Source organism: Chlorocebus sabaeus, chromosome 16 (genome assembly GCF_047675955.1).
Source record: "Chlorocebus sabaeus isolate Y175 chromosome 16, mChlSab1.0.hap1, whole genome shotgun sequence".
NCBI classification, from domain to species: domain Eukaryota; kingdom Metazoa; phylum Chordata; class Mammalia; order Primates; family Cercopithecidae; genus Chlorocebus; species Chlorocebus sabaeus.
Window position 1 is genome coordinate 3,413,522 of NC_132919.1, and position 15,796 is coordinate 3,429,317.

Genomic DNA, 15,796 nt, shown 5'->3' on the forward strand with positions numbered 1-15,796 from the left:
GTGAGGGGAGCAGTGGAGGGGAGCAGTGGAGGGGAGCAGTGGAGGGGAGCAGTGAGGGGAGCAGTGGAGGGGAGCAGTGGAGGGGAGCAGTGAGGGGAGCAGTGGAGGGGAGCAGTGGAGGGGAGCAGTGGAGGGGAGCAGAGGAGGGGAGCAGTGGAGGGGAGCAGTGGAGGGGAGCAGTGAGGGGAGCAGTGGAGGGGAGCAGAGGAGGGGAGCAGTGGAGGGGAGCAGTGAGGGGAGCAGTGGAGGGGAGCAGTGGAGGGGAGCAGTGGAGGGGAGGCGCAGGGCAAAGGTGGTTTTCTCCTTGGGCTGGGAGAAGACAGACAGAGGCCCAGGGCCCTGTGACCTGGCTGAGCCCCAGAGAAGGAGAGACACTGGCCTATGAGAAGCAAGACATACACCCACGATGTGACTCCCAGCCAGACACAGCCCAGCTCCACCTTCAGACACACCCACAAACTCAGGCACCCATGTCCTTGGAAACACAATCACACGCACAGAGAAGAGCCTTCCGGCTGACGACAACCCAGACCGTGAGGATCAGGCTGAGGGCGATCTGGGTGGCAGCAGCCCTCCTGCCCTGCAGCTGCTACAGGACAACTGCAGCCTCTGTGTCCTGGCCAGGGACTGTGGCCTCCTGACCAGCAGGGCCTCTCCAGGCACCCGGGGCTCCTAAGCACCTTTGCTGCCTCCTTCGTCCTCAGGTCTGGAAGTACCAGCATGGCCCTTCCTTCCTCACAAGACTACAGAAGAGCTCCCAAAGGGCAGTCTCAGCCGTGTCAGATTCAGGAGGGAGGGTAGCAGGGAAGGGACTGTGGCCCCATTCTGCAGATGAGAGAACTGAGGCTCAGTATGGAGAAGCAGCTCATCCATGGTCACCCCCCAGGGTAAAAGCCAAGTTGGTCAAAGAACCTGCTTCCCTATGTCCAGGCTCACAGTCCATACCACAATCTGCGCTTCTTTGCTCTCGCCTTAGCAATCTGAGCCTTCATCCAGTTAAACTAGCTCCAGGGGTTGGCCCCAAAGGGAGGCTGCTTGGCACAGCCACTTCCTAGGGTGGGGCAAGCAGGAGAGACCCCGGGCTTGCCCGAGGAATCCCTGCCCTTTCTTCCAGCCACAGACAAGCCTGAAAGGTTCAGTGCTAATCCAGAGACGGGGCTACGTGGGGCGGGGGGCAGTACCGGCTGCCAGTCTCCTGCCCACCAAAAGGCTGACCTGAGCTACCAGTTAAACTCTTCTTCCAAAAGGGAAGACGAAGAGAGGAGTTAAACCCTTGCCTGGGAACCTAAAGCCTGGGTTCTAGTCCAGCTCTGCCTCTCCCTCCTGTGTGACCCCAGATGGTCACTTGCCCTCTCTGGGCCAGTCATCTTCACCTGAATGATGATGGTTGGGCCAGATGATTGCTAAGGCCTGGAACCTGGAGCCAGGGCAGTTCTGGGGTCGTCCTCTTATGGAATGTCCAGCTGAAGTGGACATCGGAGGTCAACCAGTCTGATTGCCACTTCCCTGCAGCCCTGCAGTGCCCCAGAACTTTCGCCCTACAGTAGTCACTCTGCGACAGCAGCCTGACCCAGAAACTCCAAACACATTTGCTGGTGGTTCAGCCCCAAAACATCCTGGTTGAGATTTGCCAAATTATCTCCAGACAGAGCTCCAAGCCCTATACCCACAGCTTTTTCCCCAACACTGTCGGTCCACTCCCTCCCCTGCTCCCCATCACCCTACCTCAGTGGTGCAATTACTCCACAAATATTTATTGAGCATCTACAATGTGCCAGGCACTGTTTCTGCAGCTGGGGATACAGTAGTGAACAAGTGGACAAAATTTCCGTCCCTTCCAGAGCTGTTGTTCCAGTGAGTTGGTCAGAACTGACCAAGAAATAGTACAGTGAGGCCACGATTTTCCACACTCTGGACAATACACCATTCTACAGCTGTACATTCCTCAATGGCAGAGACTACAGTTGAATTATCCTTGATTCCCAACACTGGTCCTAATACTCAGAAGTCTTCATCGGTAAATGAGTGAGAGGATAGATAATGAGTGAAAGACAAATGAGTGGAAGGAAGGATGGTTGGTTGTATAGATGCCCAGATAAATGGATGAATGAATAATGGAGAGATGATAGAATGAGGGATGGGTGGATGACGGATAGATGATGGATGGATGGATGGATGGATGGATGGATGGATGGATGGATGATGGAATGGGTAGATGAGTGGATGGATGATGGATGGATGGATATATGGATGGGTGGATGGATAATGGATAGATGATGGGTAGATGAGTGAATGGATGATGGATGGATGGATGAATAGATGATTGATGGGTGAATAAATGACAGATGGATGGATGGATGGATGATGGGATGGGTAGATGAGTGGGTGGATGATGGATGCATGGACAGATGGTGTATGTATGGATGGATAATGGATGGATGGATGGATGATGGCATGGGTAGATGAGTGAATGGATGATGGATGGATGGATGATGGGATGGATAGATGAGTGGATGGATGATGGATGGATGGACAGATGATATACGGATGGATGGATGATGGATGGGTGACGGGTAGATGAGTGGATGGATGATGGATGGATGAATGGATGAATAAATGATGGATGGATGGATGGATGAATAGATGATGGATGGGTGAATAAATGATAGATGGATGGATGGATAATAAGTAATGGGAGGATGGATGGATGATGGCATGGGTAGATGAGTGAATGGATGATGGATGGATGGATGATGGGATGGATAGATGAGTGGATGGATGATGGATGGATGGACAGATGATATACGGATGGATGGATGATGGATGGGTGACGGGTAGATGAGTGGATGGATGATGGATGGATGAATGGATGAATAAATGATGGATGGATGGATGGATGGATGAATAGATGATGGATGGGTGAATAAATGATAGATGGATGGATGGATAATAAGTAATGGGAGGGTAGGATAGGTGGACAGGACCAATAAGCAAATAAACCTACATAACCTTAAACCAAAATGTTGGAAGGTTGCATCCTTCAAGTGACTTCCACTGTGCTCTCAGGTGCTTAAAGCCTTTACCTCTCCTAAGCCTCATCCCCTTCCCAATCTCTCACAAGAAGATGAGGAGCAGTCCTTTGTCTCTGCCCTACCTCCCTACTTACTCAAGGCCTTCTCCCAGAGTCCACAGGGACCCAAAGATGGTCCAGAAAGCCATATCACAAGAGTATGTATCCACTCCAGACCTGAGGCTGAGAACCCGAGGGAAAGGAAGAAGCATTTCCTCATCGCTCCATAGTGTCCTCATGCATGCCAAGGGCTGTGCTGGGCCACCCAGCTGCTTGCTCACCAGCTCATCATTTTCCTGCCTGCTTTTTTTTTTTTTGAGGCAGAGTCTCGCTCTGTTGCCCAGGCTGGAGTGCAGCGGTGCGATCTCGGCTCACTGCAAGCTCCGCCTCCCAGGTTCACGCCATTCTCCTGCCTCAGCCTCCCAAGTAGCTGGGACTACAGGCGCCTGCCACCACACCCAGCTAATTTTTTGTATTTTTAGTAGAGAAGGGGTTTCACCGTGTTAGCCGGGATGGTCTCGATCTCCTGACCTCATGATCCACCTGCCTCGGCCTCCCAAAGTGCTGGGATTACAGGCGTGAGCCACCACGCCCGGCCTCCTGCCTGCCCTTTTATTGACTCATCTACTTACTCAAAAGCTTCTAATATCCTCTGTGTAAGAAACTCAGGGAGACAGAAGGGAAGAGATGAACCTTCCAGGGACCCCACGCTCAGAGATCTCAACCAGAGCTAACACATCATCCCAATGACCATGTCAACCTCTTCAGAGAGAGGTTGGGCTATGGGAGCTCAGAGGAAGAGAAGATCCTTCCAGTTGAAGACAGGGATCAGGGAGGGCTCTGTGCTCTTTTGGGGTGGGATGTGGTCTGGGTCTTGACATCATCCTCTGGTTTGGGAAAAGCCCCAAAGGCAGAACAGCATGAGAAAGCCTCAGGAGAAGGGGAGGTCTATGTCTGGAGAAGGAAGCCCTTGTCAGCTGGAGTACCAGACATGAGAAGACAGTGATAAGGCCGGGCGCGGTGCAAGCCTGTAATCCCAGCACTTTGGGAGGCCAAGACGGGCGGATCATGAGGTCAGGAGATCGAGACCATCCTGGCTAACTAACACGGTGAAACCCCGTCTCTACTAAAAAATACAAAAAACTAGCCGGGCGAGGTGGCGGCGCCTGTAGTCCCAGCTACTCGGGAGGCTGAGGCAGGAGAATGGCGTGAACCTGGGAGGCGGAGCTTGCAGTGAGCCGAGATCGCGCCACTGCACTCCAGCCTGGGCGACAGAGCGAGACTCCGTCTCCAAAAAAAAAAAAAAAAAAAGACAGTGATAAGCGCAGGGCTGGGAAGGACCCCAACTGTTGGGCAAAGACCTAACTCCTGGGGCAGAGCAGCTGCTAGACTGTGAGGGTCTGTCCTGTACCTGCCCTACTGGTCACTTTACACACCACATCCCACCCAGTGTCATAAGCACATGGAAGGCCTTAGCCCTGTGACACCCCGGCTCCTGACCTGCTGTAGGCAATGTTTGTTTCTTCCTGCCTTCTGTCCAGACCAAAGGGTACCAGCTGGGTGTGGTTGACCCAGGTGAGCAGAGAGCTCTATACCATTTCTACTGCATTTCTGTTCCTTTGGAGTCAGAGAACTATCCCTGAACAGCCCAGGGCAGGGAAGGAGACTATCCATCCAGTCCTTCTGTCCAGACCAAAGGGCACCAGCTGGGTGTGGTTGACCCAGGTGAGCAGACAGTTCTATACCATTTCTACTGCATTTCTGTTCCTTTGAAGTCAAAGAACTATCCCTGAACAGTCCAGGGCTGGGAAGGAGACTGCCCATTCATTTGCTTTGTGCCAAGAAATGCCCAAGTGCTCTGGGCTCTGCAAGGCCAGTGCCTCCACAACCTCCATCAGTCTGCATCTCTGACCCTGGGCATCACTTTTCCAGGGTCCAGGAAGGAAGCCAAGATGACAGCTACTGTCAGGGAATGGCATGATAGTTCAGGAACACTCCCAGGTCCAAAAGTCTCTCCCATCTCCAGACTCCCTGGTGCCTTTGATTCCACCATTAGCACCTGTTTCCTTAGGGGTCAGTAATGCCCTCTTTCTTCACCTATAATTTATATATTTTTTTTCCTTTTTTTTTTTAAGACAGAATCTTGCTCTGTCGCCCAGGCTAGAGTGCAGTGGCACAATCTCGGCTCACTGCAACCTCCACCTCCCAAATTCAAGCAATCCTCCTGCCTCAGCCTCCCAAGTAGCTGGGATTACAGGTGCGCGCCACCACACCCACCTACTTTTGTAGTTTTTAGTAGAGACAGGGTTTCACCATGTTGGCCAGGCTAGTCTCAAACTCCTGACCTTGTGATCCACCTACCTTGACCTCCCAAAGTTCTGGGATTACAGGCGGAGCCACCATACCTGGCTTTTTTTTTTTTTTTTTTTTTTTTTTTTTTTGAGACAGAGTTTTGCTCTGTTGCCCAGGCTGGAGTGCAGTGGCACAATCTTGGCTCACTGCAACCTCCACCTCCTGGGTTCAAGCGATTCTCCTGCCTCAGCCTCCCAAGTAGTTGGTACTACAGGCGCCCACCACCACACCTGGCTAGTTTTTGTATTTATAGTAGAGACAGGGTTTTACCATGTTGGCCAGGCTGGTCTCGAACTCCTGACCTCAAATGATCCACCTGTCTCAGCCTCCCAAAGTGCTGGGATTATAGGCGTGAGCCACCACGCCCAGCCTTTTAATTTATTCTTTTTTTTTTTTTTTTTTTTTGAGACAGAGTCTCACTCTGTCACCCAGGCTGGAGTGCAGTGGTGCAATCTCGGCTCACTGCAAGCTCCACCTCCCGGGTTCACGCCATTCTCCTGCCTCAGCCTCCCGAGTAGCTGGGACTACAGGCGCCCGCCACCATGCCTGGCTAATTTTTTTGTATTTTTAGTAGAGACTGGGTTTCACTGTGTTAGCCAGGATGGTCTTGATCTCCTGACCTCGTGATCTGCCTACCTCGGCCTCCCAAAGTGCTGGGATTACAGGTGTGAGCCACCGCACCCGGCCTTAATCTATTCTTATCTTTTCTTTTTTTTTTTTTTTTTTTTGAGATGGAGTCTCACTCTGCCACCCAGGCTGGAGTGCAGTGGTGGGATCTCAGCTCACTGCAAGCTCCGCCTCCCGGGTTCCCGCCATTCTCCCACCTCAGCCTCCCGAGTAGCTGGGACTACAGGCGCCCACCACTTCACCCGGCTAGTTTTTTGTATTTTTAGTAGAGACGGGGTTTCGCCGTGTTAGCCAGGATGGTCTCGATCTCCTGACCTCGTGATCCACCCATCTCGGCCTCCCAGAGTGCTGGGATTACAGGCTTGAGCCACTGCACCCAGCCTATTCTTATATTTTCTGTTTCTCTCTAGGCCCAAGTCCCCTACTCAGTTCTGAGGGGGATGCCCAAACCTTCACATGAGGGTCCTCAGAGAGCCTTTGGGGCAGAGGACTGGACACCAATTCAGGAGACACATCAAGCTCAGCTCTTGGCTGGGCTGAGGAGGCTTTGCAGAACTAAGCCTGGAGCTAAGTCTATGAATGGGGGGAGATGGGCTCAGAGCAGGTGGCTTGACGGGTCCTGCTGAGGAAAGAACCTGGGATTCTCCCAAAACTCTGTCCTCAATTTTTTCCCGCGGTCCAAACCTCCCCCGGAAAAGTGAGAACGGAGGGGAAGTGGGAGGAGAGCCAGGGAGGTGGTCCTTGCCCGCTTAGCTCAGGGATGTCTCGGCCCTTCCCTGGACAAGCCCACCCAGACCCAGGCTGCCCCCTTGGCCCCACACGACACCTGTCTGGCTCCACTTCCACCAGTTTTCCCTCTTGCATTCCAAGATGGGGCCTCCACCTGGGTGTCCCTCAGGCACCTCTTACCCAACATTTCACGACTGAATTTGGCTCATTCTTCCTGACCTGGATCTTCTCCTCTGGTGCACCATGTCAGAGACGGCCCCGCCATCCCTCCAGGCCCTCCCACCTTCTCTGATGCACCATGTCAGAGACGGCCCCGCCATCCCTCCAGGCCCTCCCACCTTCTCTGATGCACCATGTCAGAGACCACCCCACCACCCTCCAGTCCCTCCCACCGGGATTCCTCCTTCTCCCATACTCCCATGCCTGGTCCTGCAGACCCTATGATACTGACACCCCTCTGTGCTGTCCCCTCCTCTTTATCCCTGACCACCCAGGCTCACACATCACCACCTATCACCTGGGCTTCCCAAAGGCCTCCTCGTGGTCTCCCTGCCGTCAGCCTCTCCTCCAATCCATCATCCATGCAGACCCCCCGAGTCACCTCTCCAAAAGGCACATCTCACCATGCCCTCCCTCCCACAAAAAACCCCTCCATGGCTCCCCACTGCCCTCAGGATTGTCCAATTTCCTTGACTGACCACCAAGGAAGTCAAGGGGACTCATCTCCCCAAAGACTCCTCTACCGCCCAGCGTTTCAGCTACACCAGACTCCTCACCTCAGTGGCCCCACTCGGAGCCACTGCTCCTATGTCTCTTGCCCCAGATGTACTTTTCCTTCCTCTCCACATCTTCTCTAGCACCACCTCCTCCAGGAAGTCCCCTGAGACTGCCTACAGGATCAGAATAACCTGCCGCTCTTCAGGCCCCACGGGGCTAGTTCACCTCTCTCTGGTCGCTTCCCACTCTCTCCTCGACTCCCCTTTCACCAGACTGTGAGCAGGCGTGGCCATTTTTCTCTCCATGTCCCAAGCTCGTTATCCTGAGCCCAACCCTGGGGCTGGTACACAGGACACCTCAGTGATTATAGCTCCAACTAACAGCGGAGAAGCACCAAGCTCACCCCTGGCCCAAAGGGGGCCTGGGATACAGGCAGAGGAGGCAGGGCCACCCCGGGTTCAAGGGACGCACAGACGAAGTGGGCTGGGGGACAGCTTGAGAGGCTCCGAATCAGCTGGGGGTACAGAATCTACAATGGAGGCAGCAGAGGGGCGGGACGGGCGACCCTAGAGAGGTCCTTCTCTGCTCCAGGCCTCCTCCATGTCCCCAGCCAAGAAGTAAAGCTGATCATTCCAGCCCGGCCCAGTTCCCAGGGACCCCGTGGAGTGATGGGGACAATGATGATGATGGGGTCACAGAACACTCTCAGTGCCAGCACGTGCTGAGCTCTGACCGCGTGCCAGGCGCCACACTGAGCACTTTGCTGACTTGATCCCAATTAACCGTCATCCTATCGTTGGTGCCACTGCCGGTGTCCCCATTCCAAAGGTGGAGTTCAAGAGCTTGAACAACCCGGCTGGTTGCACGGTGGATGGAAAGCCGTTGGTGTGTGTGGAAAATGTGCCCGGCAGAGGGTCCAGGTCACCTGGAACTTCCACCCAGCATTCTGCTCCTCGTCTCAAGGATGGCTCCAGCCATCCCTCACCTCCCTGAGGAATCCTCCTGACTGCTCCTGCCTCAGCACCCGCGATCCCTCCAAGGAGGCTTCCCTAATTGTGCCAGTCACACTGACCACCGCAGCTCAGCCCCCTGAGTGTGCTGTGCTCCCCCCAGCACCATCCCCCAGTCATACCTCGCCGGGCACCGGGCCACCCCAGGCCAGACTGAGAGTCTCAGGTCTCCCCAAGGCGAGGGCTCCCTGGGGGTTGCTAGGCCCCCCGCTCCTGCCCCTCACAGTGCCGCGGTCCCAGTCCTGAGCCCTCCAGACCCACCTCTTCTTTGTGGGGGTGATCTCCGCCGCCCTCTTCTCTGGCAGGATGGCAGGGTTCCCACTGGGGGCGGCAACTCTCTTGCCCATGAGAGGCACCGTCTCCTTGGGGTGGGCATTCATGGCTGGAATACAACCACAGGGCAGATGATCAGGCCGAGGGGACGGGGGGAGCTTCAGGGAGTTTAGGATCCCCGTGTGGCTGTATCCAGCTCCCATTCACAGTCCCTGGGACAGGAAGCTCACTCCTCCCTTCCCAGGTCACCAACCCTTCTTCAAGGACACAGAAGCTGTCCCCAAAGCTTCCCCAGCTCCCTGCTCTAGCACCCTTGATGCTATGGTCCTAGGAGAGCCCAGGAAGGTGTCCCAGTAGAGACTACCATGCCCCGATCCTCTCTCACAACACCATCTCAGCCGACCGGTCCCCAGGCGGACTCCTGGGCACCGGCTCTGTTTTCTAGAGGCCCCTCTCTGATTTCGTGATGAGCAGCTCTCAAAGAGTTCTGACCTCCGCAGAGCAAGATTATCACCTCCTTTGCTCTAGACGTTATGCTCCTAGTAACACAGCCTCACGCTCCTCGGGTGTTTTGGATTCCTCAGTGTCCAGGTGGTCTCTGCAGCCAACACGCCAGTCATGTCCCCCGCCCTCCCAAAGCTGCATGTAACCAGCTTATGGCTGCCGTCCATTAGACTCCTCTCCCACCTGCAGGGAGCAGCTGAGTCCCCTTACCCCAGGCGGAGGAGGCCAACCCCTGTCCAGACCTGCTTTACTGATGCTCAGAGTGGGCTGGGCACGGTGCTGAGCCCCAAGGGGTGTGGGGATTGGGGAAGGGGGACTGATACATCTTCCAACAAGACCAGGACGGACTGTACAGGCTGCTGTGTGGAGGAAGGACAAGCCGGGCAGAGGGCACGGCCTGGAAGGGTCAGGAGTGGTAGGAGTGGAGTGAGCTGCTGTGGCCAGAGAACCTGGGGAGCTCATGGGGACCCTGGCAACGAAAGCTGTGTGGGCAAGCTGGGCCCTGTGAAGTCCTTGCACGCCGCATAAGAGCTGTGGCGTTAGCCGGACACGGTGGCTCACACCTCTAATCCCAGCACTTGGGGAGGCCAAGGTGGGCAGATGGCCTGAGCTTAGGAGCTCAAGACCAACCTGGGCAACATGGTGAAACTCTGTCTCTACTAAAACACAAAAAATTAGGGGGCATGGTGGTGCACACCTGTAGGCCCAGATACTCAGAAGGCTGAGGCAGGAGAATCGCTTGAACCCAGGAGGCGGAGGTTGCAGTGAGCCGAGATTGTGCCACTGCACTCCAGCCTGGGCAACAGAGCGAGACTCCGTCTCAAAAAAAATGAATAAAAAATAAATAAAGTTTTTATTAAACATAAAGAGCTATGGCTGAGCCCTGGGGGCAGCTGGGAGTTGGGTGCTGCATTGCGGTGTGGGGGACACCAGAAGCCAGGGGCCAGGACGAGGCTGCTGCAGGGACCATAGGGATGGGGAAGGGGGCAGCTGGCCACAGAGGGAGGACATGGGCTGGGAAAGGGTTGTGTGGACAGGTGGTGACTGTGCAGTCAGGGGGTGCCACTCTTAGCTTGAGTCACCCTCAGGGGACTCACCCAGAGACACATAGGTGGGGGCAGGAAGATGGATTCCTGTAAGAAGAACCAGCTGGGGCCACTGGTGATCCCACCCCAATAGGAAAGCTTCCTGGAGGAAGTTTCCGGAACCGGATGTCATCAGGCTAGAGAAAGCCCCCGCCCTCCAATTCAAACGGAGCAGGCTCAGGATCGGGGAGGCATCGGCGAGGGAGAGCTTTGGCCCCGGAGCGCAGGCACCTTGAGGCCAGGCAGGTGGAGTAGCCCACCGAGAGGGACTGCTGGGCTCCCGGCCTTCCCATGTCCAGTCACGGCCTGATGAGGATGGGCAGCCTTTACGGCTTTCCCCATCCACACGTGGCCTTTGGTGAACTAAAAGGCTGGGAGGCACCGAGCACGAAGGAGACAGATGAAGGGTACGTCTCACCCCTCCCAGGGCCTCTGTTTTCCTTTCTGAGAAGTGGGCTGAGTGGTCCCCAAGGACTCTGTGGCCCTGAGAGCTGGTTGCTCTCTGCCTTCCCTGGGCCTGAGAATGTGGCCTGCCGTGGGCCTCTGGGGCAGGAGAGGCTCAGGGAGCTCCGGACTGGGGCCGCAGCAGCTATCATGAGCTCCCTGAGTCACCCCATAAACCCCGCATTCTCACCTGCTGGACTCTCTGGTTGCCCTGGCCCTCCCTCTCTCTCCCAATCCCTGACACTGATTGAAATGGTCTTTCCTGGGCGACAGCTGCTGACTCAGCACCTGTGAGATGCCTGGGCCCCATCCCTCTCTCACGGTGGGGCCACCGCCTCCCATCCCGAACTCCCATCACACTCCTGCCCCAGAAAGCCACTTCCCTGGGCCAGCCTGGGGAGGCAGGAGCCTCTCCTCTGCCCCTCAGCCGTGGTGAGATTGAGATGTCCCTCCCCAGGATTCCCAAACCTCAGGGAAATGTTCCTGAGTCTGTAAGGACCTGTATTCTCACACGTCCCTACAGCCAAGAGCGCACGGCCTTGCTTTCCTCGCTGGGGCCCACGCTCCTTCCAGCCCTCCTCCCTAGGCCTATTGGCCAAGGGCAGACATGGCCCAGAGGACCTCTGAGGGCCATGCTCCGGGCTCCCCAGGGACCCTGGAGATGACCAGCTGCCTTGTGCAGGGAAGACTCACCTGGTGAGGTTCTGAGTGGTCGTGGCAACCCTTGCTCTGAGATCACCGCATGTCTGGGGCCCAAGGTCCCTGGGTGGGACCGTGGCTGAGGCGGTGGAAAGCTCTCATTGCAGGCAGAGGGATGGCTGGAATGAGGCATCAGAGGCAGAACTGGCTGGGCCACCTGCCCTCGGCGCCAGGCAGGCCACGCCCACCAGCCACAGCTGCATTGCCCGCCCGGCCGCCCACGTGGCCCGTGTGAGTCACCCCCACACCCACACAGCAGCCTCACCCCCACCGGGGAAAGGGCAGGGGAGGCTGCAGGTGCCAAGGTTGAAGTAATGGGTCCAACTCCTCCCTCTCTGGCATTCCATGCTGGGCAGGAACTTCCCATCTCAGGCCTCAGTTTTCCCAACTAGGAAATGGGAATCTTAACACCTACTTTCCAAGGCTGCCGTGAAGAGCCAAAGAGATCACAGAGGCGGGAGGGCTTAGTGAAGGGCCAAGTGCTCTGCTCTGTCCCCTGGGAGGGAACACCACAGCCCGGGCCTGGCCTGGTTGACCTCAGCACCGCCAGCTCCAAGACTTGGCACTTCTCAAAAGTCGGTTCCTGGGATCAGGTCTCTCGGGAACAGAATTCCCCATTTAATACTTTCCACCAACAGTCACCCATCATGACCCTCAGTGTCAGCCTCATCCCCTTCCCGGCTGAATGAGCCTGGCAGGTCATTTCTCCGAGCCTCAGTCTCCTCATCTGTGAAACGTGCTTCATAAACCCATTTTGCAAGGTTATCGTGAGGCTTCAACAAGTGCCAGTAGAAAGGGCCAGAACAAGGCCCAGGGCATGGCAAGCACTCAGTAAACAATGTCAGCTCTTAGCTGTGATTGCTTTTGTCATCTCCATGTATTCTCCCAGCGACTGCCCGGGCTGCCTTTCTCCAAGGCCAGGGCATCGCGGGAGGAATCGCTGCCCTCTCTCCCGACCCAGGCTGCCGCTGTGAAGCGGGTGGAGCGAGGTCAGGACGGCCCTGTGTGCCTCGCGTCACTCAGGAACTGCACACCTGCTCCTCGGGGCGAGATGCGGACAAGACACGGCTGGGACAGAGCAGGAAGTCTCCGCTGATGAGGCCGGAGCTGGCGCCTGCTGGGCAGGGAAATCCCCAGCTGTGAGCCTCTCGATTTCTCGTCATCACAACCTGCCTGGCCTGGGGAGGAGGCAGGAGGCGGGTGAGGCTTCCGGGCCATAGGAGAGCAGGACCCGTGGCCGGTCAGGGGCCGACCAGACCTGCAGGTGTGGGTGAAGCGGGAGACCAGTTCTGCCGTTGAAGTCAGGGGGTCCTGAAGTTCCCACTCACGATCTGAAATCTCATGACTGTGCCTGAAACTCCACCAGTAAAGCCCGACCTGGGGTTGAGCACAGCCTCCCGCCACCTGCTCACTCGCCGTCTCCCGACCCAGCCCTGCGCCCTCCCGGCTTGCCTCAGACGCCAGGGGAGGAGGCTGCTGCCAAATGTCAGCGCTTCCGTGTCGCTTGTGTTCGTGCCTTTTCTCAGCGGGCAGATGGGAGCTGGTGAAAAAGAAACCTGTCTCCCACCCAGAGGTGTGCCCTGTGCCCAGCAAGGAAGAAGGGACCCCCACTCTGCTATGAGAGGCAGCAGGAGCCAGGTCACCCAGTGGAGTCACAGTCACCACTTAGGAAGCCCGAGCCCATCCCAATCCCGCCCCAAACACAGGGAAGCAGCGGCTTCGGCCCCTTAGGTGGTCTGTGTTCAACCCCATTTAACCCAGCACCTCATGAGAGCCCATGGGAGAGGCCGTGGCAGGGACGCAGGTGGACGATGAGGGATTCAGAACTGGAGAAGGCCGTGTCCACCCTCGAGGAACTCGTGGGCCGCAGGGACACAGGCTCGGGCAGGAACCATGACCCACCAGGCAGGGCATCAGGACAAAATGGGCTGAGACCCCCAAGGTGGGAGGAAGTCCCTCTGACGGGGTGTAGGGGATGGGTTCGGGAAAGAGGGCGCATCTGCCTGGACTTGGAAGGAGGGAGGAAGCCACAAGAGAAAGCCACACCCACAGATGCTCAGAGGCCAGGACCACGGCATCCTCAAGGAGTGGTGAGAGGCTCAGGCGACACACAGACCCAGAGGGCTGAACAGAGATGGGGCCACAAGCCAGGCTGCAGCCCACTGAGTGACTCCAGGCCGCTGGGGCAGCCCTGACTCCTTAGTCCCACAGGGCTGTTGGCCCAGCCTCAGAGGGCTCATGGCCCATGGCCTGGTGTGGATGCTGTCACCAATATGACAGAAAGGAACGGACTCACTGGGCCGAGCCAGCACCCCACACCACGGCCGTGCCCCTGCCTGTCTAGCCCCAGCTGAGCCTTGCCAGGGTTCAAGCCCCTGGGGGGGTTTCTGTCCTGTGTTTGGGGCCCACACAGCAGCCACAGGAGTGTGCAACCATGAGTGTCATGCTGCAGGCGCCCAACTAGCACGGCCCGCCCCGTCTTGGCCAGCTCACAGCAACCTTTAGTGCCCATTCCCAGCCACCCCCATGCCTGGGAGTCTGGAAGGATGAAGGAGCTGCCCCCCCACCCCCAGTGTCCAACTCCTCACTCTTGGTGGCAGCCATAAGCCACGCTGTGCCCACCTTTCATTGTGATCGCAGGTCCTTCTCTGGCAGTGGATGGAACACATAGAACCTGGAGAGGCGACAGTCCCAAGAAGGAAACTTCCCAATTGGCACAACCAGGGGCAATGGGGCCGGAGCCTGGGGTGGGAAGCAGGCAGGGAGAGGGAGAGGGCAGCCTCTGGATATTCCTGCCCCAACTCCGCTCCCCCGAGGTCTGACTTTCAGACAGCCCCGAGGTGCTCATGGGTGCCCAGCCTGCCAGACTGAGCTCAGAGTGGAAGCCTTAGCCAGCAACGTCCATCCACATGATGCAGGGGCCGTCCTCTGCCTCTGTAAAGCACCTCACAGAGGACACACGAGGCATAATTGAACAGGCCCCCTCTGCCTCCCAAAACTCCCAAGCCCTGCAGACACGAAGCCCAAGCAACAAGCCCACAAGTTCCACCTGCACAGAGGGAGAAGGAAAAGGGGGTCTCTGTAGGGCAGGGGCAAGCAAGGAGGGGCCGGCCCCCTCACACACTCTAGGAAACGCCCTACTTGGTGCAGTGAGGAAGGAGAGAGGGAGCCAGGTAGACCTCCAACACCAGCCTCACGCCCGAGCAGGATGACCCGGACAATGGCCGGGAGAGGGTCCTGGCGGCCACCACTGTTCTTGAGCCAGGAGAGCTCAGCAGCTGCCCACAGTGGATTCTGGATTGTGGCTCATCCTGCTTCCCGGTGATGGCGGGAAGGACACGAAGACAGAGATAGCAGTAGACTTGACAGTTGCCAAGAGAGTCGGTTTTAAGTGTTCTCATCACACCGAAGAGTGAGGTGCTGTATGTGTGAGACAGCTTGATTTGGCCATTCCACACGTATTCATGTATCAAAACATCATGTCGTATGTTGTTAATACATACAATTTCATTTGTCCATTAAAAATCAACTTTAAAAAGCGTAAATATATAAATCAATAGCACGATGTAAAACATTTTTTGTTTCATTCCCGTTTTTACCATTTTGTTTTATGAGAGCATTAGTAAAGAAAAAGAACAGAGGCTGGGCGCAGTGGCTCACGCCTGTAATCCCAGGACTTTGGGAGGCGGAATCCTCAGGTGGATCACCCGAGGCTAGGAGTTCAAGACCAGCCTGGCCAACATGGTGAAACCCTATCTCTACTGAAAACACAAAATTAGCCGGGTGTGGTGCTGCACACCTGTAGTCCCAGCTATTCGGGAGGCTGAGGGAAGAGAATTGCTTGAACCCAGGAGGCAGAGGTTGCAGTGAGCCAAGACTGTGCCACCATGCAGCCTGGGCAACACAGCGAGACTCCGTCTCAAAAAAGAAAAGAAAAGAAAAAGAAAAAGAATGGAAAAGTGAAAAGGAACATGATCAAAACAAAAATATAACATGCTATAGTGTAAATGCATACAACGTATTGGTCAATGCTATTAACTTTAAATTAAACAGAGAGACAGAAAAAAGAGAAAAGATAAAATGACCACTACATACTTTTTAGAATGGCCCAAATCCAAAATGTGAACAGCACCAAATGCTGATGAGGACGTGGAGCCACAGGAACTCCTCGGTCATCACTGGTGGGAATGTAAAACGATGCAGCCACTTTGAAAGACACTTTGGTGGCTTCTTACAAAACTAAACATACTCTTAGCATCCAATCCAGCAACCACACTCTTTGGTGT

General features: G+C 55.9%; 1 protein-coding gene across 3 annotated transcripts in view; it reads right to left on the reverse strand.

The window, feature by feature from the left end:
- TRPV3 (transient receptor potential cation channel subfamily V member 3) overlaps nucleotides 1-11,730 on the reverse strand; it is a 50,481-nt gene extending 38,751 nt beyond the window's left edge. For all 3 annotated transcript variants that reach the window (XM_073004592.1, XM_073004591.1, XM_073004590.1), the window contains exons 1-2: nucleotides 11,505-11,730; nucleotides 8,767-8,887 (exon numbers count right to left, since the gene is read on the reverse strand). In XM_073004592.1, coding sequence (XP_072860693.1) covers nucleotides 8,767-8,887; nucleotides 11,505-11,643 — 260 coding nt within the window. In that variant the 5' untranslated portion in view covers nucleotides 11,644-11,730. The remainder of the gene's footprint in view (nucleotides 1-8,766; nucleotides 8,888-11,504) is intronic.
- Between the last annotated feature and the right edge of the window lie 4,066 nt (nucleotides 11,731-15,796).